Source organism: Falco punctatus (genome assembly GCF_963210335.1).
Source record: "Falco punctatus genome assembly, chromosome: 9".
In the NCBI taxonomy this organism is placed as follows: Eukaryota; Metazoa; Chordata; class Aves; order Falconiformes; family Falconidae; genus Falco; species Falco punctatus.
Window position 1 is genome coordinate 30,588,824 of NC_137589.1, and position 27,440 is coordinate 30,616,263.

General features: G+C 45.2%; 1 protein-coding gene across 2 annotated transcripts in view; it reads left to right on the forward strand.

The window, feature by feature from the left end:
- NEURL1 (neuralized E3 ubiquitin protein ligase 1) overlaps positions 1-27,440 on the forward strand; it is a 174,044-nt gene that overhangs the window by 73,090 nt on the left and 73,514 nt on the right. Inside the window, exon 1 of one of the 2 annotated variants that reach the window (XM_080402565.1) lies at positions 1,671-8,987. The exons of the other annotated variant lie outside the window; for it this stretch is intronic. Within the exon in view, the coding sequence (XP_080258691.1) occupies positions 8,954-8,987 (34 nt within the window). The 5' untranslated portion in view covers positions 1,671-8,953. Of the gene's footprint in view, positions 1-1,670; positions 8,988-27,440 lie in introns of those variants that run through there. 2 annotated transcript variants of the gene reach the window in all.

Consider the following 27,440-nt stretch of genomic DNA (forward strand, 5'->3'; position numbering starts at 1 on the left):
CAAAAAGCTGCACAGGTTGGCTTAGAGTTTCTGAGTCATCCTGTGGAACATACGTGTTGCTCCTAATAAACCATGTTTATACTTCATTGAAACTCAACTTCTTTGGTTCTGATTCTGTGTAGGAATCACAAACGTTATTTTTAGGCCCTCGCGCTGAGCAGGGTTCAGGTGTATTTTATCTGCTCAGTGTCCAGTTGTGCTGGGGTCAGATTCTGCCTCTTATTAGGAATATGTGAATTTACTAAATTTCTTGTTTTAACCATCTACGTTAACCATTTTTTGTTTCTCAGATAGGTGTGATTTAACCTATCATCTTCCTCTATTAAAGGCGTTTTCCTGTGTTCCACCAAATCCAAATAATAGTTTGGGAGACCGAGAGAGGGAAGGGTGGGAAGAAGCAGACATCTAAGTAAAACATATGTTGAATGGGAAAAAAATCAGTCATCTTAGGTTCTGGGCCCGTGATTATTTCCACATGCCTGGACCGTATCGCTCTGCTGTGTGCCATTAATGTCATTAGATGCTTTATGCCAGAGTGGATTTTTTGCGTATGCTGATGAGATTGCAGGAGTGGGACCTGGTAAATGCTGCCAGTGCTGTGTCGGCACCGCAGGGGTGGGTGCTGCACGTGGAGGTCTGTGGCCTCCCAAACCCCCTTCTTGTGCCGCATGTGTGGGCGCACGCCCAGCCAGCCCAGCAGCCCCTGCAGTGCCAAGAGCTGCCTGGCTGGTTAACCAGCCTCCGGGCAGCAGAGTTTGTCCTCGGCCCTTTTTAAGAAAAGCAAACAAGAAAAATGGCTAATCAACCCCCACCTTGTAAAAATGGGTATTTTTAACTGGTGCTTGGTGCTGGAAGAAGGCACGGTTGAAAATAAACATAATGTTCCTCTTCAAAGGTGCCTGTGTGTCGGGAAGAAATGCCAGCCTTTCCCCCTTGTTTTTGTTGGGGTGGATTTGTGAGAATGTGAGACTTTGGGAGCCATTGCCATTCCCTTTGGTTCCTGGTGAAAGGAAAAGAGATTTGATTGCTCCCTCCAGATAAAAATACTGAGGAGTCTTCTAGGCCAGAAAACAACTTCTTTTTTCCTTTTCTTTTGTTTTTTTGTTGTTATTTGAGCTTGCCAGATTGGTCTGCTCTCTGCTTTCCAAGTGTGTGGGCGGCACAGAAGAGGATGCTGAGACAAAGAATGGGGGAGGGAGGAAAGAGAAGTGAAAAAGACCTTTGGATTTGAGGCATGGTATATGGGAGGAAGAGAACGCAATGGCAGAGGCAGCTTTGTTTTGGTTTGCACAAGTTTGCAGCAAATCAGAAGAAGCTGTGGTAGGTCAGAGACACTCAGTCTAGATGCTGTAGTGATGAGTATATTAACATGGTTAAGATCCTAGGCATAAAGACGTTTTTCTGCATTTGGTAATTTTATGAAGCTTGTGTCCTACTGCTTTCTGATTCCTCCTCCTGGAAATTGGAATGTTGGATGGAGGGGTGGTTAGAAGGGAACGTAACTATTGCTCTAGTCAATACGGTATTTGCATTTTGTGTTCATCTGCTTTATGCTTTGATAAAGTAGGTCCAAACCAAATGGCATTTTGTGAAGGTAAAGCTCTGACTTTTTGTGCTGACTATATCCTGGTTTCCTGAGCTGAACAACTAAAACTCTCTAAAAAAATAGCTGCTCTTAGGCTACTGCATCTGGCTTGAGATCTTTCATGGTATTTTTGTGAGACTGAGTTACATGCAAAATGTCTTTTAAGTTGAGTAACAGAAGAAAGGAGTTAAAAGTTGTAGCAAGGGAGAAAGGGTAAATTTCAGATAAAACACAAATAGTCTAGGACAGGGAAGTACAAGACAGCAGTATCTGGTGAGGGGGATCACAAGACCAGATAAGGCTGAGCATCAGATGAACAGAGGGAGTGGGAAAGGGCAACTCATGTAAGAGGTGTTTACATGATTTGTTTTGCATCTACACCTGCAAGATCCATCTTGCCTGGTTGGGAAAATTCACCCTTGCTGTGTGTTTTGCCCTTGGACTTTGCCTTTTTGACTTCCAGCTCCTTTGGTTCCTTGAAGTCTAATGTAAGAGAGCTTGCAAAAGCAGCCCTGTAAAGGGAAAGTTTTGTAAATAAATCCCATTTCCTATAGGGTGGCCTGGTAGCAGGAGGCAGGTAAGAGAAGAGGTGCATGAGGAGCCAGTCCTGGGGGAGGATCAGGGACTTTCCTCTGCGACCTCAGGAGCCTTTCCAAGCCCAGGTTGAAATGTTGTGTGAGCACTTGCCGGTGGGGGACGTTGCCTCACGGATGTGTGGCGTGGACCTACCTGCCTGTCTTGCCAGCCCAGAAGGTTTCTTTTGGACCTGGTTGCCCTTCACCACCCTCTCTGAAGGTCTTTCAACAGGGTAATAAAAAGGTGTTTCTCTGCTGGGCTAATATTTACATCACAAACATCTGGCGCCTTTGCTTGGTTACAAACACCAGTGTATGCGAGTGAGAGGCATTTCTCAGAAAGGGTGGGATAGGAAACACAGAGGCTATTCTGTCCTGTCACTGTGTTTGCTAAGAAAAATCTCTGGAAATTACACCTCTATGCTGAGGAACATTATTAAGACTACAAAGTCAAGCTCACGCATGCTGCGGTGGAAGCTGTCTATCTAACCTTCATTTGTTCCCTGGTGCCAGTGTTTTCTGATTACCTTATTTACCTCTTTGGGTTCACAGAGCTCCTGCCTGTGCTCTTTCCAGAGGGCATTGAATGAAGATTGTTAGAGCAAATTAAGCTGTTGCTCGTAAGGTCCTCCTTTAACACAATAATAACTCAAAATATGCTTCTCTAGCTTGGGCAGGGAGGCATCACCTCTTCCTACAGGAATATTGTGAAAACAAATGTGGTGTTTGCTCAACAGTCACATGTTAAAGCGAAAATGCCATAAAAATGCTGACGATTCCAGCTGGTAATTTCGTTTTTCAGTGCAGAGTTTAGATGTTACCACAATTACCAATAGATAATTGTGTAAACAAGCTACTTCTATAGGAAGTGTGTAAGTAATGTACCAGTGTTCCCTGTAGCTCTGTGTGGAAAAAAACCCTCTGCTGTTGTTGCTAAAGGTTGTTGTAGTGCCTTATCACACGGGATAATACTGTTTGAAGTTTCCAAATATTTAATAGCCAGGGAAATGGGCTTGAAATAACAGATTTCTTGGTCCTGCCTCGCTGTAGTTGTGCTGTGCCTCCAGTCAAAGTAAAAATCAAGATATTGACATGAGACTAAAGAAAATCTTTGCTTGAAGATAGAAACTTTGGTTTTCTTTCCTGTTCTTATGCTTGTTCTGAAAGCAAGTCAGCTTCATTAAGTGAGTGTTATAAATCAGCATTCATTTGTGTTTTTTTTAAAAATTACAACATTACTTCTAGTGAGATGCTTTTATCTTAATTTTCCATCACATTTGGATAGGCCTAAGGATTCTTATGCTTGAAGAGTTAGTCTGAAATGGCAGTGAGAGGCTAAGCTATTAGTGTTAATTCAGCATATAAATGAAGATGAGGACTGGAGGCATTGGAAGGGTAGTCAACATCATGCCCAGCATGGTACTGTCCCTCAGGACTGGGCTTTTGGCAGATTCCAGGGGATGTTGCCCCAGAGCAGGCAGAGGTTTTCTGTGTCATCTAAAAGCTCCATTTTAGAAACACCTTTTAGCCCAATGCAATGCTTTATTGCCAGGCACATCTTATGTTGAATTCTGTCATTTCCAGTCTCTCCTACCTTGTACTGTCCCACAGGGTTTTCTCAGTATATTATCTCAAAACTATTCAAGGAGGAGGGGGCACTCTTGGCTTTTGGGGCATGAATTTCCTTCCTGACACCTTCCTGCACTGAGTCACTGTCTTTGAAGATAAACCCAGCGTCCAGTGGGGGTTTGCATGCTAATGGAAAAACATTGTGCAGTTCTGCCTAAGGTCAGGTCAGTTCCTTGCCTTGGAAAACCTTCTCCTTGCTCAGCCTCCTGCTCCTCTCCAGCACTGCCATTCCCCTCTTCCACTCCTACAGATGGTTGTGCAGGGAGGTTATGATAAAACACCGAGTGCACAGGATCAGAGTTAAGCCTGGGATGTCTGTGGCAGCTTTGGCTTTGTGTGAACAGGGGCTGCAGCCCTGAGCAGCGACATGAAAACCTGGGGCTCACCTATCGCTGCCCTGTCTCCTTCCGGAATCAATCTGCATCCTGGACATCCATTACAACACCTCGCTGATGTCTTCATCGCCCTGCTGAGAGGCAGCCTTTACCGCTGCGCCGCTGCGACTCCTGTCATCAAAGCACATGCAACTGATGTCTCATTTACACTGAGCACAAATGTAAGGTGGATATACAGCCCCGAGACTTTCCCTGTCCTTAAGTTCGCCTTCTTGCCGTGCCTGCAGAGAACAGCACCAGGAAAACTGAGCTGCCCGAGTTAGCGGTCACAGTGCTGTAGTTTGTAGGTATGAGTGGTGATTTTGATATTAAAAATTCCAGCCAGAATCTTGAATTTCATTTGACCTACACATGGAGATTTGGTTTTCATCCAGAGATGCAGCTTTATAATAACACTTAATAATGACATAACTCATTATATTCTCAAATGGGTGCATAAACCTCCACTAATCAGCATACCTTTTGCTAGGGCAGTATCTGTGTCTTTGCACTACAGATGAAGAATGGAAAGCAGAGACGCATCTTTCGTGTAAGCCCCCTCCATTAATGGCAACAAATTAATGTTAAAAGGATGCATGGAATGCAAAATTTCCTAGCTCTGGTCCCTGTTTCTTGTGCACTAGCACATGCTGGTGAGACGATTTCTCTTGGATGCTTTCCTGTTGAGAACATCATTTTTCCTCTGGTCATACAGTGGCAGAGGTTCCTGGAGGAAATCTGTTTTCTGTACAGGTGAAGGTTCCCCCCTAAAAGCAGGGACTTGTGCTGAAAAAAGACCCAAGAATGCGTTCCCCTAAATTCCCCCATCTTCCTAGATGATGTCCAGCCATTTGCTGAGAGCTACTGTATTGAGTGAAAAAGGACAGTTTGTAGTCAATCTGTTTGTTACCATAAAGTGCAGGTGGTAACAGAGAAATTGATGACACCTTGTTAAACATAAAGATCATTAAGAGAAGATTCTTTGTCCCTGGTAAATGTCAGATTGATTTCCACAGTTCCCTCCTTTCCCCCATACTGATACTCCAGGAAACTTTTTGGACCATTTCTTGGTGGGATGTCTCTACCTGCAGCACTGTTAAAGTGCGTGAAACCCCCATCAAGACAGGTTTTGCTTATTTTGTCTTGCTTATGAAAATTAAACTCCAGTTCTTCATAAAGCCAAATCCAGTCCCAAAAGAGTTTTAGCTGTGTGAGGCTCGCATGAACTGGAATTTAATTTTCCTGTCCTAGCCTGTGACTATGTATAATCTTATCTTTGATCTCCATGAGCTGGATTTTTCATTCTTTCCTTCTTCCCTGTCTCTTGTGCGAGGCAGGTCTCTGCAGAGCTGGCTTTCCGTGCCATGGTTCCCTGCAGGTATCTCTGCTGCTTTCCTTCAGTTGGGGTGGAATGGGCTGTTTGGCTGTGTGGGCATATCTTTTCCCAGACCACGGTGGGACTCTGGCATCCTCCTTGCTGACTGCTAGCCTTTTGACCAAGACACCAGGGGTGCAATGCAGATGCTTGTGACCCCTCAACTTCACACCCAAACCCACTGCCCAAAGCCCAGGGCTGGGGGTTTCATCCTGGGAGGGGTGGGAGAGGTGCCCTGTTGTCTGCTCAAGGCCACTAGGAAAGATCCAGGGTTTTAGCCTAGCACACAGCCTGATGACCGTGAATCTTACAGAAGTCCTCTGCAGCCTCAGCATCCTACTCTTGTGGTTAATAAGTATATTTAGCAAGATCCTCAAAATACTCCTGCGGCAAATTCCTCCTGGCTTGGACAGCAGCACTGCTGCTTGGCCAGAGTTCACTGGATGCTATTCACAAATGGGGATGGATTTAGGGGCTGGGTTTCTGTTGTGTCCAGCCCTAATACCTTTGTCAGTGATTTAGAAGGGAGCACAAATGGTGATGATAATTGATTTTTATTCTTGATGTCAAAATGGGAGGCCTTGCCCATTATGGCAGTGGCAAAGAGATACCCCAAGGGGACTTAGAGGGTATCGGCAGAGAGAATTGCAAAATAAGAATGGGGTTTTAATAGGTTTTCTCTATGTCTAGAGAAAAATCAGAAAAGACTGAAGAGGGATTTGGGAAAGGGCAAGGTCCAAAATGGACTCAGCGGAGGCAAGAACAGATCAGGAGTAAGTTTCAGTGCGATGGCTGCAGAGGAAGGATTTGCCATATGGCAAATGATCCTCGAGGAATTATCATGGAACAGAGCAGACAGGCTATTTGACTATCGTGGATGGCTCTGTGGGACTGCCTCCCCCAGGAGCTGCTCCACAGCGGTGAGGGCAGTTCATGAAGGTGGGTGCTGGACATTTTCTGGAGGGGGGAAAAAAATGAAGCAATTTTTAAATCAATTGAAATTGTTTATCATTTTCTGCCAAATGGGATGACTCATTCTGGCATTCTGCCCTCCCCACCGTCCCCCTTGGACAAACAAACAAAGCCAGTAAGTTGCAAAAAATAAAATAATCTAAAAAGATAACAATTCAAAATTTTCCTTTTGGTACATTCAAAACAAAGGGCTTAATGGTTTTTTTAAGACATCATTTCAGAGCTGGATTCAATGACCATAACTTGAAAAAATGAGGTAAAAGTAAGTCTAAAAATAAAATGCTTCATTTTGAGTTAAAGAAACATTTTGTTCAGTGAGACACACAAAGCATTCAGTTTTGGGCCAACATGAAATGATTTTTTTTTTTTCTAGCAATCTCTTGGTTGAGGCAGTGAACCAAGAAGTCAATTATTCACAGAACTGTAGCAAGGTTAAGGTAAGGATGGAAAGCAGAGCCGAAATGAGAAACTGAGGGAGAACATTTCGGGGTTGAATGTCCAAGTCAATCTTCATTCCTCCGAGTGAAATGTGGTAGTCGATGGTGTGAGAGCATGGACCCTTTGCTGTCAGCCCGAGCAGGTGGGCTGCCTGCCAGGAAGTGTAACCAGCAACGTCCTTATGGCATCCGTGGGTCCCCAGTGGCATGGGAGCAGAGCAGGGTGCTGTGATGGGTTGGTGTGACCCAAGAGATGTCCTGCACGCGTCAGGGTGCGGGGCCCACGCTGCAGTGCTCCTGGGGACGCGTCCTCACCCTGCACTGCTGCTGCTGCTGTAAATGCAGTATTATCTGGGAGGGGAGGGAAAAAAAATAGAAGGGGAAAAAAAACAAACGAGGGAGTCTTCTGCCAAGAAGCTGCCGTAAGCTCTGCAGAGTGTGACTTTGGGCAGGGAGGAGTGGAGCGCTGCCTGCGTGCTGCTCAGCTAGGGAAGAGCTGCTGCTTGGCTCTGGGGTCTGGGTGCAAGTCCCCTCATCTGGGCAGGTGGGAGCCAGGGGGTGAGCCAGCAGTGGTGCCCAGCTACTGCTGAGGGGCTCGGGAGGCGTTCCTCTCGTGGGTTGGGAGTGCTGGGCACAGCTTTAATCACGCACGCAGCATTAGGGCAAACACCCTTATTGTGCTTTTTGGCTTGGGCTTTTTTTGCATTGCCTTTTTTTTTTTTTTTTTTTTTTTTTTCTTTTCCCCCAGAAGTGCTGAGACCTCAGCACCCAGCCATCCTAAGCAATAATCCTTACAATACAGGCAAGAGGAGATCTTATTTCCCATTTTTCTGGTGGCAGAGTCGAGGCAGTGGGATGGCAGGATTTACCCAGCACCATGGTAGGAGCTGGGAGGCAGAGCTGCACTCGCAGCTGCGTAAATTTGACTCCCGCTCCTTTGCTGAGTGAGGAGCGACTGCGGTGCAGCGTAAAGATGTGTGAGGTAGTTTTAAGTGAGCCGGCTGGGATATACCGCGGCCGGCTGTGGCAATTTGGTGCCTGCCGTGTTATACCCTCAGAGCAGTGGACAGGAGAGCTGTAGGGAGACATGCATGCGGGCAGCGGTGCGTGGTGCTGGCGATGGAGAAGAGGGAATGAGCAAGCTCCTTGCACGAGCTACGGGGTGCAGATAGCAACTGAGGGAGCAGCCCTGGCTGCGGCACCCTGTGCGCCGCTGCGGCACCCTCGACATCCCCCTGCTTTTAATAACGCTGGCCGTTATCCATCAGCAGAGGTAATGAGCTGGAGAGCAGGAAGCATTGTATCTGGGCTGAGCATGCAAGCCTCGCACAAAAGAGTTTACGGGGAGTAATGTTTTTATTATTACAGTCCATGGCGAGCCATTCTGCATTTCAAGCACCACTTCTTTGCTATTAAATAATTAATAATTAACCAGCAGAGGCTGTGTGAAGACTCTGGTGCGGTGATGTCTGGTAATAATTTTTTAACTTTTTTTTTTTTCTTTTCCTTCCTCTTCATTTATTTATTTATTTATTTTCCCCGTTCTCATTATCCCAGGGCTTTGCGCTAGGATACCAAACCCCCGGGGAGCGAAAGTTTCAAACGGCCGAAGCCGTTTGATTTTTATAGATGAGTTCTTAATTTGATTTTTTCCGGCGGGGGTGCCGGTGCCCCCTGCTGTGTTCTGGGTGCCGCCGGGGCCCGCACCCCCCTCCCGCCGCCCGGGGCGCCTGTGCCCGTTGTGCGGGGGACGGGGACCGCGTGCGTGGGGACTGCGCGCGGGGCGGGGGGCACGCCGCATCCCTGACACGCCGGCAGCTATTTCAGGAAGCCGCGAAGTCTCCTCCTTCTTATGTAAATAAACATGACAGCTCCCAGCGCCGGTGCCGCGGCTGGAGGCGCGGTGGTGGGTGGAGGCTGCCGGCGCGGGGCAGCCGGCTCCCGCCTGGCCCGGGGGCTGCTGCCGTGGGGCGGGAGCCGGCCGGGCCCCCGCGGGCTGCGCCGCCATGGGGGGGCAGGTGACCAGAAGCCTGCTCTACGGTAAGGACCGACCCCCGCCGCCCCTCCGCCGCGGAGTGGGGGGGCGGCTGGGAGAGGCGCGGGGGATGCCCGGCGTGTGCTGCCGCAGCATCGCGCTGCCGCGGGGCAACTCAGCCCGGGGCTGCCGGCCCCGCTGCACCGGGGGCGAGAGACAGCGACCTGCCGGTGCCGGGGAGGGTAACTGTGTCCCTGTGCGCTGTGAGACGGCTCCCACCCGGGGAACAGCGGAGCCGTGGTAAAGGTCGCTGCAAGGCAGCTGGGCAGGCGCTCGGAACAGCCGCCTCGTTCTTCCCTTCCACCCGCAGTCCTTGACATAAATTCTGGTTTACCTGGTTGTACGTGGATAAGGTTTGGGATGAAGGGTGTTTGAGTTGACGGATGCTAGGCAAAGCCCTGAGGTGCAGCGTGCTCTCTGGGTTTGCTGGGTGATGCTGGGGGAGCGGGGGGAGCTGGAAGGGACCGGGAATATCCTGCACAGGCCAATGTTAAACCACAGTTTGCACCTATAGACAACGTGCGATACTAGCCACGTCCCTGTCTGCGCAAATCTCGTACCATAAATACTTTTGTGAGAATGTTGCATTCCTTAATGTTAAATGTGCCTATTACTCTGAAATGTTCGGTTTAACTTTGGCCGTGGTAAATGCACTGCACGCTCAGTACAGTATGAGTGTATTTTCAGAGATGCTTCCTTGTTACAATAGTAAATATGGGCATGAAAGGCACAGGTGAAGCGTGGCGTGGGCTTAGAGCGTCTCATATCCTTTCTTTGAATAGAGATTCATGGGCTACTTACGCTTAGGCTGTGAATGTTCACATTGCAGTCCTGATTCTTCTCACGTTTTCCACCAAGTCCAAACCCTATAGTTTAAGGAGTAAACGGACATAGTCAGGAAGTAGATGATATTTCCCCTAAAGGTATTTATGAGGCGTATCTCAGTAGAGATTACTGTTTGTTCATCATTTGTGTTCTGAAGTTTCCATGGCCTGATCTTATTTTTTCCTATTCTCATGATACATGTGCAATATGCAGAATAACAGCGTTGTCGGGTCAACATCAAAAAAAGAGCTCTGGCTGTTGTCTTGTGATTGTAAGTGCCTTTCCACCTTTGAAGCATTATTTGAATGAATTTGGAAAAAAAACCCTGGCCGCGAAAGAATAATAGCTATATATGTTTCTTGCGTGTGCCAGGGACTTGGCATTCCTGCTGGGGCTGTCTCCTGCCTGCAGCTGACAGCGTGCTGCACAGTAATCCTGCAACTTCTGCCTTTCAGCAATTCTACTCCAGCGAGTGTGCTTCTCTTTAATTTTTATTTTGTTGGGAGAGGGAAACTAATGAGGAGATGTGGGTAATTAACTCAAATTTCCTTCTCCCTACAGAGGGGTTACGGGCTGTCTTATATTCAGAGGTGATGCACTGCTGTGTTTAGCACAGCGAGCTTTAAAAAAAAAAAAGGGACGTGCATTATACTTCAAAAAGAAAAAATAGAAAGTCGTGCAACAAAGCACATTTAACTAAAAGAGACTGCATCTGTACTTGTGGTTTGTCTGTGGCTACTATTCCCCCACTTCCATCTTTCTGTTGAATATTTCTGTTTCAGATGTGTCTCAAAATAGCTGGGGAAAGAGAACTGACACCTTGTCCATTTCTCTGAAGGATAATAGAGAATGAATGTAATGATACTGAAAGGAGTTGTGTTGACAGTCTAGGGGGTTGACATCCTTTGTTTTTAGAAAGCACAGGTAAAGCATAAACTCACATCCTCCAGACATTTCTCTGTGTTGCGAGGATGAACTGGGATTTTTCACAAGCACCTAAGTAATTTAACCTCACTGAAAATTAGCTCAGATGGGGAGATACTGCACGGGCTGGCTGCTTGCAGCTCTGCTGAGCCAGTCCTGGGGAAGCAGCTGGTGTCCCCAAGCCGCGTGGCCAGAGCGGTGCGCAGGGTCTCTGCCTCCTCCAGGGCACACCCTGACCTTGGTGGGGTCAGGAAATTAGATTGAGATAAAAGCTTCTGAAACAGATTCACGAGGGAGGCACCGTTTCAAAAAAAGCATATAATCAGGGGGGTGATTTTTAAAAGCTATGGGTGCCCTGATGTAAGGACAAATGTTTATAGTACTCAAGTGCAGCCATACACAGACTGTCATGACGAGGAGCACCTGGCATCATTTTACTCTCTTTCACCTAGAAATCTGCTTTCAAGCAGTCGAGTAAAGCGACACAACATTCCTGCTAGGCAGAAGAGCCTCAGCGCCCTTTGCATGAGGAGAGCCATGGGTGGGCGATGCATCATGCCCAAGAATGCATGGTTGGTGGTAGTGGTGCTGGATGTCCCTGGACCTGCACTGCTGCTTGGGTCTATTGTGTAAAGCCCTACACGCCAGTGCTGTGCCAATCCTGTTTGAGCCATACAGTGAGGTACACGGATGCTTGCATGGGCAGGCATCTCTTTGAGTGAAAACGCTGCTTTCCCACTGATATGATGGCAGTGCAGGAAAGCCATGCTCGTCTGTCCTAATGATGGAGCTGGTGGGTGCTGAATGGGCCCTGAGTCACCTGAAGGAAAGTTTCCCACCTGGTGGGACTGGGAGCAAAAATAAGCTTTGAACTAGGGTCGCTGAAGCATCAGTTTTCTGAGCTTCCTGGGAGAGATCCACCTCCAACTTCATTCCTTGCTAGCAAACACCCCAATGGGCTTGTGCCATGAAAGACAGCACTTGTTTTTGAAAGGAGACATATGACAGCTTGACAGTTGGAACACGGGAGCCGGTCAGTCTTCTCTCTGAAATGACGTGCAGTGCTGAAGTGCACTCGTACAGTCTCCATCTATGTCCCTGTGCTGGGCACCATGAGGGTCTCTGCTCCTCTTCCCCATGCCCTTTCTGTTTCCCACTACCATCCACAGCAGTCCTTGGGGTGCTTTCCAGGGCTCTATATGCAAAGAAGAGTTGAAATAGGAAGTTCAAAGGTAACACAACCTTGATGGACAGGATGTTTACTTGCTGTTTCAAAAGTAATATCTATATATGTGGGGTTTAACAATATTTTAAACAGGAAAAGTTAATATGATTGCTTGTGGTTTGCTTTAACGATATTTTATACAGGAAATATTAATATGGTTGCTTGCGGGTCATCTGGGGCTGGTTTCTTCAAGAATGGCTGTGTACTGTGGTATTCCTGTAACATAGGCAGAGTTCACTAAATATATATATATTAAACTACTTGCTAGCTAATCGTGCTTGGAACATATCTCTGACAGATGTGTATGTAATAATATGTATGTTCTTGTTATGTGTTTGATTCAGCTGTCACCTGCTGCAGTAGTTTTTAATTCCTCCTTATTCCTATGAGTGAGGTGATGTTTGCAGAAGATCCTGTTCTTAATTTTAGGAGGCCAAATCCAGGAGTTTCTATCTGTGAAAAAGACCACCTTGAGTATTTTTTATTTCTCTTTCACTCAGAACCAAGCTAGCACAAAGCGATGGTTTAGCCAAGGAAGCTGCTGCATTGTGCTGGGAGAGGTATTCAGTGTATATAGACGTGCAGAGGTTAGTGATTAACATGGGCACATCTCTTCAGAGGGCTTTTGACTAGCTAGAGTATACACAGTGGATTAATTCACGTGCATGTGAGTGTGTACGTACCTGTACATTTGCTCAATAACCTTTCTTCCTACAAGTCATAATTACTAATAAGTCCCTCATTGCAGGGCCTTGTTTTATTTTTGCTTTAATTACATGACAGGCATTCATCGGTGTTTTGCAGTGGAATTATTTTTACAAGGAGCAGGGAAAAAGGTATCTTGTGCTACATTTTCCAAACTGTAATTGTATGGCATCGATGTAATTGCAAATAAATCCCTAGTGAGAGTGCAAGGGCTTTTTAGCCTGGGAAGCTGTACTGATCGACAGATGTGATTTTCAGTTTGAATGGCTGAATTTTTAAGGTGCTTGCAGGTGATGCTCTGTAAGTTGTGGATACAATATAAATAACGGCTCGTGTGTCTTTGTGTGCTGTATGTAGAGGCCCACATAAGTGTCATGCAAGGCTGGATTTTCCCCTTACCACATGTACGTAAGCCTGGTGAGCAATGCAGGCACCCTTGCACGGTTGTGCCACATAAAGGGAGAAGGGAGCAGGACTCTGTCCATGCTGCATGGCAATAGGCTTTTCAGTGCCTGTCTCCATTCATTTCCCATTTCATCACGTTCTTATTTTCCACAGGCTTTCCTGCACCTGGCTGGTCATTTATTCCCATGCAAAAGAGGTGTGAAGCACTGGCGTTGTCCTCCCTCTGTGTTTTGTTCTCCCGGAGAACAATTTCTGGGTCTTGCTCACACATGTTGGTGGGAGGTACGGGATGTCCGGGTGCTGTGTGGAAGCCCTCAGCCCTGGTGAGAACCGCTGAGCTGCTGCTGTAGCACTTTGGGGAACAGCAGAGGGTGGAGGCCATTTCCCTAGTGTAAGATAGCTACTGTATGCAACTTCGTTTACTCTTACTTTCCACAATAGATCTCTATTTTTAGCTTTCTCTTAATTCCTTGTAGTGTAGCGAATGGTATATCTATCTATATGCAAGGGCTGAAATCAGCCCCACGCTTTGTTCTCACTGTCTATTCACTGCCTATACTGCAATAAACCGTTCCAAATACCACATTTCACCCTTGCAGTTAATATCACTAAACAGCATTGTATTCCAGTGTACACTGCTGTACACACCTTCGAATTAAAATTTCCCTCTTCTTCTACCTAATTAAAATTGCAAATATTCCAGAAGAAATAAGAAACAACCACAGTGAAAAAATGAAGACCCGACAACAGAAATTGTTAGAAGATTTCTTTGCAAATTAGTATTATTTTGTATTCTTATCATATCTGAGTTATTGCCTAGATTTTGGGGTAACTTCTCATTTGATGAAGTGACTGGTGATGGGATCAGCCTCACTAGGGGGTTAACATCTCCCATGTTCTGCAGACAGTTGCTTGTTGAGATCTAATGTGGGACTGGGGAGGAAAGGCCCTTTCAAATACTCACTCTGCTTTTAGCACAATTGGTATATAGCCCTGAAAGCAAGTGAGTATGTGTGCATGTGTGTGAGAGAGAAATTAATCCTGCTCAGGGCGGGATTAACTGGTGCAGAAGACCCTGGGCAGGGTGCCAAAACTGTGTTGGCATTTGCTAAAAGTGGGGCTCCCAGAGATTATTTCGGTTAATGCCTGTGACCTGTGGGTCACCTGCCAGTGTCCCAGGGTGGCTGATAGTAAAGCATATTAACTGCTGACAACACTTCTGAAAACGAAGTGTGGTACCTCTGTGTATAGAGGTTTTACAGGTAACCACATTTATACTTGAAACCCGTTCTACTGTTGTGAAAGGCAGATGAGGTTTTCATTAGTTGTGGCAGTATTTGACTGTAAGGGTCTTGCTACAGGTGCTGAGAGCAAAGAGCATCCCCGTTCTTGCTTTGTCCGTTGCTTTCATGGCATTTGCCTGTTAACTTCTGTGTCAACTCGATGCTCATTTCTGGTGGGACCTAGGGACTGAATGTTTTTTTTTCAGGTTTTGTTGTCTTATTTGTCTACTCTTTGCCTGATCATCTCCCTCCTTGATACAGAAGCATTGTTACCTCTGATCTTTCCTCACCTCTTTCTTACTGAACTCCTGTTTTTTTAAGAATTATGGGTGATATGTTTAGCTATCATTCAGTTAATTTAGAGGTAGCAGGTGTCTCTTCAGAAAGCTTTGTAGGATCCCCTGACATGTCCTATGGAATCATCTGCATGCTTATACAAAACAAGGAGTCCCGCAGCCAGAAGATTCATGTTGTTAATAGTATAAAATAAATTTGCTAAACAAATACAATTGCTGACATTTAGCAGGAATTAAGAAGAGGCAGCCTCTAGACATATGGTCTTAAAATTGATAGGGCTGCTTTCTTTGTATTAAAGAACATTACATTAATGATATCCATACATACATGCAGAGGGTTGCATTGAGATCAATCTAAAACCCGATTAATCCTAAAGGAAAGGGAGTTTCCTGGGAAGCGAAAGCAAAGCAAAGAATCGATCCCAATCGATTGCCCTCAGCAATCGGCAGGGATTACTGATGGCACAGCAGGGTAAGGAGCTGGAGGTCAGGAAAGATCTTGCCTCCCAGAGGCTAAATAAGAGTGTGACTGCCAGCTGCAAGCCTCACCGAGTGCCTCCGGTTGGAGCATATGCTGCAGCCCTGCATGTCACTGTGCTTTGCTCTAGGGTTGATCCCTGTTAGTGTTGTTGTCCGTTTATTTTTCTCCCTGTCTGTCCCCCCTTAAATCCAAGTTTTGCTTTGAAAATGTATTTATCTCAGTGAAGCTGGTCCAAAATGAGTTAGAGCCACCTTCTCTGTAGCTCTTGTTGAGTTAGTCTCGCAAGTATTTCAGTTCCTTGACTCTGTCCTTGATTGTCTCTTGAAGGGACACTTTTAATTTGTTGGCGTTAAAAATAGCATTCAAGATGACTGCAGTTGATGGGGCTGGGGAGAGGAGTCCTTGGGTTTATCTGACATTTGCCGTGGGTCCAACAGCACAGCAAAGGGGGTGGGCTCAGGGACAGCTGTGATAATTGATGGGATGCATAAGCATGTTTTTCCTGTTAAGAGTGCTGGCACTTTTATTTTAAAGAAAATGGGAAAACAGTAAAAAGGGTATATAATAAAAGCCATATACGTTAATGAACATGATGCAGAATGTAAAGAGTAGGCTTCTGGTTGCCTCTCCCCCAACAGCCAGTATCAGCAGAAATCTGGATTTCTTGCCCTGTCCATAGAGTTAAAATCACTTCTATGTGGGAAGCCTTTGTGATAAACCAAGGCCCCTTGCTATGAAAATCAACTTTCTTTTTGTGGTTCAGTTTATATCCTTTTTTGCCTATATTAGTAAACGTATCCTAGTACAGAGGGGAAGCATGGTGGGGGTCAAGTATCACTAAATACCCCTGGGCTGAATTAGCCCCATCACATTGTACCTAATATGACAGTTCTGCATGGGGGTGCATGAGCCTGGTCCACGTGAGGCAACCTGGGGCTCCAGAAGTTGCTTACAGCAGGCTTTGTCAATGAAGTCTGGATGGCAGCAGAGGACCCAACACTTGTCCCAGGCAGGATGGCTGTGCAGTGACCTTTTTATAAAATTTGCTTGGGTAGCACTGGCTGTTGGCATCTTTGACTACCTTTGGAGAGAAATCCTTATGGATCGAAGCACACAGAGCCCTAATGAGGAAGTGCCCACAACTGATGTGCGGATGGCTCAGCGTGGCTCTGGAAACGCTGTGTTAGCCTTGCGGCAGGTAAAGGCCTTGGGTTGCTGGTTGCGATTTCACACAACCTTCTCTGGCTGCCACTGCTGTGTTTTCTCTGTGATGGACCTTGCTGTGCATTTTTGGCAAATACACTTGTCAGCGAAAGCAGGGCCTGCTGAGAGACACCAGGGCAGGACTGAAAATGTCTTTTTAAAGGAACTGTGAGGCACGTGGCCTGGCTTAAGCAGAGCTTGGGCATCGAGGCTGCCACCTCAAAAGCAGCGCCTGTTGAACCGGGGAAGCGGTTTGAAGGAAGCACGTGCCCGTGTTTGAGTTGCATCTTGGCAGGTCTGGAGGTTGTTTTGGTTTTTGGTGTTTTTTTTTGACTCGGACACCTGCAAGAGCCTATTCTTCTGTTCCCTGCCGTGCTTCCCAGCAACCCAGTCCTTTGCTTGCTTACGAAGTTCAAGTGATCCTCAGGCTACTTCAAGTCCCAGACCTTTGTTGTCAGCCAGAGGGAAGCTGCGTAGCCTCAAGGAGATAGTGGATGGGTTTGAGCGTGGGAGAGCTCTCCCATCGGTGGAAAGCAGGTTTCCACCTGCAAAGCAAAGATGGGGAAGGGGCTGTGCAGAGCCCCGGTGTGATGCTACCCCCTGCTTGCAAGCGTAGAGGGGAAATTGAGCCATAAACCACACCGTGGCATGCAAAGAAGCCATTCTAATTTCAGTCTCTGCTGGAAGCACCACATGGAAAAGAAAATGTGATCAGTATAAAAATAAATGTTTATGTTTCTAGAAGCAGAGACCTCCCAAATAATTAACATTACTCGACAAACTGCTGTTTAAAACGCAAGCGGTTTGAGTGCTGCAGCTCAACAGGCATTCATCACAGCTCCGGGGTAAATGCAGTATGTGTTGTGGGTTGGTTACTGCTTTAAAGAAGATTACCCATAAACATCTTTTGCTTAAGGAAATTGTCTCCATGATTTCACTTTCTCTTGCTTGGAAAAGCTAAAGGTTAGAAAATGGGTAAATGGCAACTTGGTGGCAAGGGCATTGAGGATAAGGTTTTGGAATGAAGTGCTGGATCTTAGTTTCACTTAGCTGGACAGATCAGGCTTTTGGTCAGAAGACAGACAGAAATGTTTCATTGGCTTTAGCTTTTGGGAGGAGGAGAGAGAAGGGAAAGGGCTTTTTGGGGGAGAGAGTTTTGAAAGCTACAATTTCAGCTCTGATTTATCTTTAATACTCAGTGACTCAACTAAAAGCACTTTAAATAAAACTTTACTTTTCTCTAGGGCTGTTGGAAGACTGACTGGAGACATAAAGATTGTTAAGACAGTATTTTTCAAAGGTTAAAAAAATAGCAGCTTACAAAGAGACTGGGATTAAAAAAAAGTTAAAAGAAGAAAGTATTTCTGGAAGATAGAAATATATGGGTGCCTATAATATGCTGAAGAATCCCAGGTCAAAATTACTTGTCTTTGCACATCAAAGAGAATCAGATTATAAAATATAAAATAGAGCCTTAAGAATCTAATTTCTTTTACAAAGGCATTACTAATGCTGTTGAATTTCCTGCAACTTGGAAAAGGAAAGTTGCTCCATTTATTTTCTGGTTATCCTAAACTAGTTCAGTGCCACCCTCTGATTTTTCATCTCCAAAGGGAAAGAGAGCATCACTAATGCTGCCGCCTTATTTTCTGATTCTGAGTGAAGCTATGTATTTAGAAGGAATGCAAAGTCAGAAGTCCTGATGGGTGCTGGTCCATCTCACATGGAGCTGGAGCTGCAGCATGACAGCATGGTAGGAGTTGCTGTCCTACTCTTAATCCCTCTGTCCATCAGTGACTTTGCAAAATTGTCTGAAGAGACCTTGCTGCTTGAAGGCTGTGACAAGGTTCCTTTCTGTCCAGCCCAAGGCTCTATTGCTTGAGCAAGGGTGGGTGATTCAATATCTAGATATTGTATCTCTGTATTTCATCGCTTGGATTTTGGATGGTTACTGACTATAAAATGATCTTACTCTCCTTGGCCTGTGCTATTCTGTGCATGGCTTCTAGCAGTCAGGCTTAGGTGGGAAGTGGGCAAGGCTGTCTTTGGGATACAGTAGAAGATCTTGCATCATGTTAGAAATTAATTCCTGAAATGGAGATGCAGTGATTACAGCTGCCTGTATCCCTCCTAGGCAGATTTGCAATGGTATTTATCAGACAAAGGATGAAACATTCAGGCTGTCTGTTCCCATGGTAGAAAGGATGAAATGCAGGGAAATATCCTCCAAATATTCTACAAATAGATTTGAAAGAGTGCTAAAGTCATTCAACATATTTGCAAGAGATGACTGCAGATCTTACAGTGCTCTTCACCAGAGACCCGGTAACCTCAGCCAGCAAATAGTTTCATCAAAATGCTGGAAGATGTTTCTATTCCGTTATCTGTAAAGTGACTGCCTGAGCTCTCTTTACCCACTCGTGATTACCCCACAGAGACCTTTCTGCTCTGAACCCCTCCACAGCAAAGCTGCTCACTGGAGGCTCACTGTGCTTTGGGGAATCTGTGCTTGAACCCTTGTGGACAGACTTTATCCATTTTATCTTCAGTGTGTGGCAGAAGCAGTAGTTTTATGACACATATGTGCCTGGTACTGCTGGCTCAGTTGATGCAGGAGGAGGCGTGTAACGTTGTGTGGGCAGCTGTAATGGAGTGTAAATATGGGCAAGTTACCTTAAATAACTTCAGTACTCCAGAGAAGTGATTTTGCAGTGCACCCTTTATTAAAGATCAGTAGCAGTTTTGGATTTGTGACACTTCAGTTTGATGACGAGTGTTTTGTGTTTTTCCTGTATGTACTGCATTTACAACAGTAGGTTCAGATTATGCATTGACATTGGTTTTTAGGGGCAGAAAGCTAATGAGGGAAATGCTTCGTGGCCCAGAGGTCTGGATTTGCAGACCAGTTCAACAGCTGCATCTCTCTGTACTGTCAGGAAGGAGCATCTGTCAGGGATGCAGTGTGGTCCTTATTAAATTATTATTTAGAGCTGTGGCTTTAAAGAAACAGGTGCCATTATATACTAAAAAAAAAATAAATATCCAGTGGTCTTTCCTAGCAGAAGAAATGCCCCCTAGCTGGACAAAGACTAAAGGATTTTCCATGATTTTTCAAGCTACAAAGAGCAAGGAAAATGGATGAATGAATTGGGCTCCACACTTAATTGCTCATCCTCTTCTGAAGTAGTGTAGGTGTATTCTCTTTCCACCAAGAGAATAAAGTCCCCTGAGCCCTTTAGGCTTGTTTCCTATTTGCACATGACCTTCAAGGCAGTCACACCATGAATGTGGCAACATCAGGAACAATGCTTTGAATGGTGTGACATCAGATTTCTTCCTCTTTTGACTCTTATCAATACCTCAATATGCAAAAATGCCCTTTTGCATGAATTTTAAAACTGTGTTGTTCCCGTTCCAAGCTGGCTTGCTTTTCTAGCACGTCTCTTGTCTTTCAGCTATTTAGAAATACAGTCATATTTTATCTTCATGCTCTTCCTTCCAAGTCACCTGTTCTACATTACCCGAATTCAGTAAATGGTAACTGATCATCTGAGTCAGGAAAGGTGGTGTTATACTGCAGCAGTATAAAATTGCTGAAGACTGAATCATTGGGAAGTTTTCTTCTGCTTAGCTTGCACACATCAGTGTTCACACAATTTCCAAGCCAGGGGTGGCAAAGCTTCCTTGGCACCCTGTCTTGAGAAGCATTGGGGTAGCGTCCTTTACAAAACAACCCGAGGGATTGACTGTGTTACCCAAGTGGTAAGAAAATAATCAAGAAAGTTTATGGGAATTCTGTGAGGGCTTATAATGAAAGGGCTTTGAGCTTTTAGTTTGAAGTGTATTTCGTCAGAGAGGACTGGAGCTCTTTTGTGTGCTGTTATGGTGACAGAAGAGGTGCTGGAGTAACCTCCCACTGTCCTCTGGTGCAAGGAATTGCATTGGCTGAGGGTGTTGAACAGCACGTGTCCTGACAGATTCATTAAAATCAATTGAAATCAGATAAAACTTATATTATTTAGAAAAATATCTTCCTCTTACTTCCGTTTATTTGCTGTTTATTTTGTTATATGCAGACTGTAAACAGTTTGGGGCAAGACCCATCTCATTTTTGTGAGATTCAGCATGAGGCGGTGGTTAGCAGGTAGGATCACTTTTAAAGAAATAAAACATCTTTATGTGCTCTTGTCCTCAGGCAATAAGGATTCAGCACCCCTGTTTTTTTACTGGCTGGCCGGTTACAGCAGATGCTAAGGAAAACAAGTTCCTGTATGGACTGCTCCAGCAGTTATTTATAGCAAAATGTTAAGTAACAACTTCATGGGTCTAGCATGGGAATTGCTAAGAAAGATGATGGAATAGTATTCATGCTTTTTCTTTGGAATAAGTGCCAGAGATGCTGTTTATCGTTGTTAAAATAAACTGGAATTTCATGCCCTGATTGGCTGGTGCAGTTTCATGTTTTAATTCAATGATCCAGGCTCAGATGCTGGTCTGCTGGGGAAACAGGCTGGATTACTGGTAGGAGGTGTTTAAACTGGTGCAAGCGATGTGCTGCAGAGCCAGATGAGAGCAGGAAGGTCAGTAATTTAGATTCCACTTGTGACTGTGGTACAGAAAGTGCAGATTAATGAAGGAATGTATGTGTGGATGGCCAAATTCTTGCGTAAAGAAGAAATGTTGCCCTTTCTCCTGGATTTGTCTCAGTAGTGCTTAAATTATTTGCCTGCAAAAAATATATATGTTTTAATCATGTAGTGGCTAGCACTTGAGTGCTACTGGAGACCTCTCTGGTCTGGGCAAAATTTCTTGGTTATAATTTATGTTTGTGCAGCGAGAAGTTGCTGGAGAGCAGCGCTGGTGTCCTGTGCAGGGTAGGCAGCTTCACGTCTCATGCTGGCTCTGCTGGGTGGGCTGGAATTTTAGCAGCTCCGTGGTGGGGGAGTCAGGCATGGAGCTCCCACACGTTCACCCCAGCAATGCACTTGGGAAACTGCCATTTCGATGGCAAGCTCCGTAACCTCGGTACCCAGTGCAAGTTACTTTGCAGGAATACGTTACAGATTAACTAGTGGGTGCTACCAAAATAAATCCATCTAATTATAACTTTGTGAGGTGAGGGAGCCTTGGTTAATCACTAGGACCTGTTGCTTCAGGAGAGGAGTGGTGTTTTTTTGTTTTGTTTTGTTTTCATTTCTTTTTTTTTTTTTTTTTTAATGAGAAGATACGAAGCATGCCTGTCTTAAGGAGAACAAACGAGGAGAGTGCAAGAGATTGTTTGTTTTTTTTTAATAATAATAAGGGAGTAAATTTAAGTGAGAGAGAAATGTGCGGCTTGAGGTGAGGCCAGTGGTGGAAAACTTGAAAGAGGGAACTGGCTGAGAAACGATTAAGACGATGTTAAACGTGGCTGCGTAGTAGAGGCAGTAGTAAATTTTCACCAGCCTGATAAGTTGCTAGTTCTAATAACCCCATACTTTTGGGATTTGTTTGCAGCCAAACATAATCAGGAAAAAACTGAATCAATATCTTTAGGGGTCTAGTCAGTGTGTAGCAACACTGGAATTTCAGGTGCATTTATCCTTCATGAGCGAAGAATATTCCATTTCACAACGGCATAAACCCTGCAGCTGGGAGACCCTCAGCTGATGTATGTTTGAAGGGCTTCCTTTTAGGATTGCTTTTGGACTTTATATTGAATGACAATCTTTTTATTTGGGTAACTGGTGTGGATGGAAATAGTTTGGAAACTGTACCGATGAACAACAAAGTGAGCAGTGCAATTTTCTCATGTTGAAAAGGGGAGTTTTCAGTTGATCAGAAAGAAATGAAAACAAAGAAAGACATAGAGATGTACTGGGTGACACTGTACAGCCACCAGTATGTAGAAAGGAGAAAGCAAGGACCTAAGTATGAGGACATCATCAGCAGAATGTTTTTGCAAAAGATTCGGAGGCCTGCTCACGCAGCTAAGCAACATGGTCCTTGGAGAGAGGGCTAAGTGCTCACTCCCTGGCTCCTGGGGTGATGCAGGCTGACCCTCAGCCCTGGTTGACAAGAGCAATGCAGCTGCAGAACAATGGACACTGTGGTGCTCTGGAAATTCTTGGTGTCTCTGTTGAGGGGTGGAAGATCTCCATTACAGGATTGCAGGAGCATCTGGAGATTTCACAACTGCTGTCCAAAGTTGTCTATGATGTTTCTGAACAGAAAGGAACATTATGCCTTACCAACTGTACAGCAAGAGCACATCAGGGCTGTGCTGGATGTAGCTGTGCTGTGCACAGAGGTGGGTATTTGGGAAGGCAACAAAGCATGTGTGGATGCTGAATCCCCAGCATGGCTGATGCCATGAGCTCTTGAGGAAGAAACTCTTTGCTGTGATCTAAGCTCACCTAGCATGTTGAGCTCTAAATCTTTTGTGGCTTTGAGGAACTGATGGTGTTTGAGGGTTACATTGCTATGATCTCAGGGATACTTCACTTAATGCAATTCTGGATTTTGCTGTTAGATGAATGACGCTGTCCCTGTCTTGGAGTGTTTTCCAGGCTCTTTCTAGAGGCGATCTTTGTTCTCTTCCCTGGAGCTACAAAACCAGCCCAGCACCCATCCCACCTTCTTGCAAATGCTGTCTCTGCAGAGATGTTCATGCTTTCTGTTCTATGTTGGGAAGCCTGCGCTATTCCAAGGTCTTACTGTTCACTTGCCTTATTCCAGGATCACTTGGCAGAGCCACAGTTTTTTGAGAGCAAGGTAGGATGGTGTCTCCAGCCTGGGGCTTTTGTCTTTCTCAGTAAGAGGTGGTCTCCGATTCAGGAGCTGTGCTAAACAAGACACTTAGGATATGGGAGGTCAAAAACAGCAAGAGGTTTTTGGCCACAGTGTTTTGCATTCCTAACGTACGTATCATGCACTGGGATGAAGGGTGGAGCAGTGGCAGAGCATTGTCCAGTTGATGATGCAGACAAGAAGCATAATTCAGAGATGCTCCTCATGACACTTTTAAGACCCTATCTTTTTCCACTGGTGATAGATGGAGTATAAAGAACAGTATCCTAATGTAGCTCATTATATTGTGTGAGTAGCCTGCTGTGGGCCCAGTTCAGCATCTTGAGTCTAGAGGCACATCTTTGATTTTACAGAGATACGTATTACTCAAAGCTAAATCAAGGGTTTGGGTTCAGAACCACAGCTGCTCCAACTTGCATTTTCTTTGCAAGGCTTTGTCTGTAGGCTACACCATCTCTTGGATTTTGGTTCTGCAGGTCCATTTGCTTGTCTCTGCCACCCTTATGTTTGCTTTATTCGTGCTCTCCATTGCTCCCACCTTCCTTCTTGTCCTGAAAAATGTCTAAAGTTTAACCTTGACAGGTTACTTCTGCTTCTGGTGAACTCTTAATATTCAGACTTGCAAGCCATTACACTGTACATGGAAAATGTGCCCAGGATAGACTTTCCATTAAACTGTATTTAAATTGGAAGAGAATGCTGGCACCTCTACAAGTATTTTAGAATTAGATCCCAAAATACTGAGGCTGGTTAATCTTTTGGAAGAACAAAAACTCTTACTGATTTATATTTAGCAGAGGGAATGCATTTTAAAAACACAGTCTATATGAGGCCCCTTGAAGAAAACATCTTTTACATTGATTTGTAGTGCATGGAAGTACTACGTGGCCATAAAATATTTGCAGTCAGGCTCTGCTTTAATGTAGCTACTTTTTTGCAGTGTGAACTGTCATGAACCCTCGGAGAGTGGCTGCTCTGCGGGCTGTGCAGTGGAACACGGCTACCTCTGGGGCAGCAGCCTGGCAGTTCATCACAGCTGCGCCTGGTATCGCAGGAGGGGAAGGGGAAAGCAGCGTGCAGTTAGCACTGTGGTGGAAACTCTGGGCTTGGGAGGGTGAGGCTTTGGTTCCAAACCACTGCAAGGTTTGTACTTGTGCCGTTCCCTGGGACCTGCCTAGCCCAGGTGCCTGCCTCTGGCACAGGGGCCAGAGGATGTGCTGTGTGGGGACAGCCCATGTGGAGCCACCGCTGGGCTTCCCGGCAGACTCGAGGACACAGGGGAGAGCAGAAGGTGAATTTGACCTCTCCGTGTGCTTGCATGAGGTTAGGGAGAGGGGAGGAGGTACTGTTGGCCCCAATCTCAGCAGCACTGCTCTTAGTTAAATGTCTACAATAACTACTTAGGCTTACTTTACATGACCATAAATTAGGAGTAGCTCTGTAATGTTAATACAGGAGTAAAATGTTCTGTGCATAGTTCTGATCTATATTAAGAAAATGAGTAACTGGAATAACGGTAGATGGGAGAGTTTACTGGTTTGTCCCAGGTGGACAGTTTCTGGAAAAGGAGCTGTGGCAGGGAACTGGTTCATTAATGCAGTGGGTCGGAGAAGCAAATGTAACTTATTTTATAAAGTACACATAATCGTGTGGCCAACAGTGTATCAGTTTATCTTCGAGAAGATAAGGATTATCAAGAGGAGGTAGCATGGAAAGTTTTGGGGTTTTTTCTTCCTCCTCTCCCACCATCTGCAGCATGGACAGATCAGCCGTGACCTTGGGCAAGCTGTTTCTCCTCCTCCTCCTGAAGCATCAGATATTAGCAAAGGAGAAAATTCCCAAACTGCACATTTGCAAGAGAAGGGTAAACAGAATTTTTAAAACATCCCTAAATCTTAAACCAAACTGGATTTAATCTTGCTTTCTTTTGTTACAAGACATAAATACATTTTTACATTTCTCGTTACACTGCTGACAGACATGACCTGATCGCAGCAGAGCAAAACTGCTCTAAATCAAGGAAGAGATCTTGGATGCTTCGAGAGCACTATTTTTACTTTGATCATCTCATTTCCTACTCTAACTTATGATGCCTTAGTAATAATAATAAAGATGCAAAATCACCAATATGCAAAGAGAATAAGGTCAGAAGTGCCTTGTTGCTCTCAAAAATAATTACATGGCACAGGCAAGTCACTCCTGCCTGTGGCTCAGAGAAACTGCTGGAAGGTAGTATGGGGAGAAGTGGCTGCTGTTGGAGGGATCTCAGTCTCCTTTCCATGGACCTGGCTGGACCCCAGGGGACGTGGGTCCTGAGGCAATTCATCTTGATGCTGCCCATCTTGATGCTTGCACCATCTTTCCTTACCCAGCAGACAGGAGCATATGGCTGCTTTCTTATGCTCTTTTTGTTCTTATGTGCTTAGTGGGCTTATGGTCTGCAGGGGCCTGGGGGGATTTGCACAGGGAGAGGGCAAGGAGGGAGCCTGCAAAGGGTGGGCTGCACTCGTGGGAACTGGAGCGGTGCTGGAGGTCTTGCAGCCATCCTCCGTTCTCCATGGCATCAGTGGTTGAATTGCTACGAACAACTGTGAGAGATGCTGGGTAAGCCGTTGCCTAAGTAGGGACTAGGAGTTGGTTAATGATTACATGGCATCATTACTGAAGTGGGAAGTTTAAGAATCAATTTGTAAGGGAAAGGTGTTTATTCTCAATAGCCTTATGTGCATACAGAAATACTTAGGTATTCACACACCTCTCTTATGATACCATCTTTTCTTCACAAAAAAAGGGCATGATCAGCCACCTTTGTGGTGGTTGGTATTTTTAAGTGCTTACAGTGCCATCACCAGACTGTTCCTCCTGGAGATGGTGTGTGTGAGGGTTTGCCCCCAGCTCAGTCCTGCCTTGCTGTCCTCTCCTTGGGCCTCTCCTGCGTTATAAGGATCTTCCTCACCTTCCTTCCCCCAGCTGGCAGAGTCTCCTTTAGACTCTGCCCAGGAACATCTTCTGATGTCTCTGTGGGTAATTTCAACCACTGACATTAGTTCACTCATATCCTTCCTACAGTCAATTAACAGATGCACCTCTCCTCTGTAGTTCTTACATCTCCTTTGACCAACCTAAATTTTTGCTCTTTTTTTTTTTTTTTTTTTTTAATAAAGTATTACAAACAACTCAGGCTTAATGTAACTGAAGCAGAGCTCTTATTCTTCTGTCACTCCTCAGCTATTTTATCTTCTTTTTTTAAGCTTTGTAAAAATTGCTCCCCCCCCTTAACTTTTACTAATATTCATAGCCTCAGCATCGTCTCCAAGCAATCCTTCATTACATCCAAGATGTAAGCAGGGACTTGTAAGTCGAGAGGTTCAGCTGACATTGCCAGAAAAGCCTCCCCCACAGGTAATTGCCTGGCACTCCTGCAGAGGTTAGGAGGGACTGTTGAACAGGACACATCTCTGCTCCTCAGGTACTGTGCTGCCTGTGGTGGAGGGCGAACGCACATCCCAGCTGAGCAGAGAGGTGGAGGAAATAGCAGGCTCTGTTTCAACGCATCCTCCTAAATCTGCTCAAACACATCAGTGTCCTGAGTCTTGCAGATTGTGCCTGCACCTCTGCCCCATCTTCAGGACACAGCCTTTCCCTTTTCCTTCCCTTTCTGCAAGCTTCAGTGTCTCCTCTCTCTTGCCATTGACAAAATCTTACCATACTTGTACTTATTCTAAATTTATGCTGTTTTCCTGCCCTCTGCCCTTACTGTCACTTTTTGCATCTCTTTCACTAATTCTGTTTTTCTCTATAAAATCAAAAATCAGGTTCTTCACTTTGAAGGCTCCTCAGAAACTAACCAATCCTTACCACTTATCCACCAGGTCTGAAAGATGGATCTGTTGTGGATCATCCTGCAATCAACTGCAGCTTCTTTTGCCCACTTTTTATACTGGGTTGGGGGGCTTCTCATAGATGTGTGTACAACCACCTTTGCTGTTTTTCAGATCTGTTACTTTAAATACAGCTTTGCTTTTTGGTCTAAAAAGAAGAAGAAAATAAAAAAGCACAACTCTAACCTCCACCCTGACTGCTGTTATCTCCTTTCATGTGCATGTGGTCTTGTTTGCACCTGCCTCTTGTCTTGTAGCTTGCGATTTAAGTGGAAAATCTTACACTATGTGCGAACCTACTCTCTTGATACATCTCGTCACTGCTAAAATAGCACAGATGAAAATAAGTTACGTTTTGGCTTTGACTTGGAGTCTTGGATGAGAGTGCTAGATCTGACCTGCTGGCTGAGATCCACCTCGTAGATATGTCCCTAAGTCACT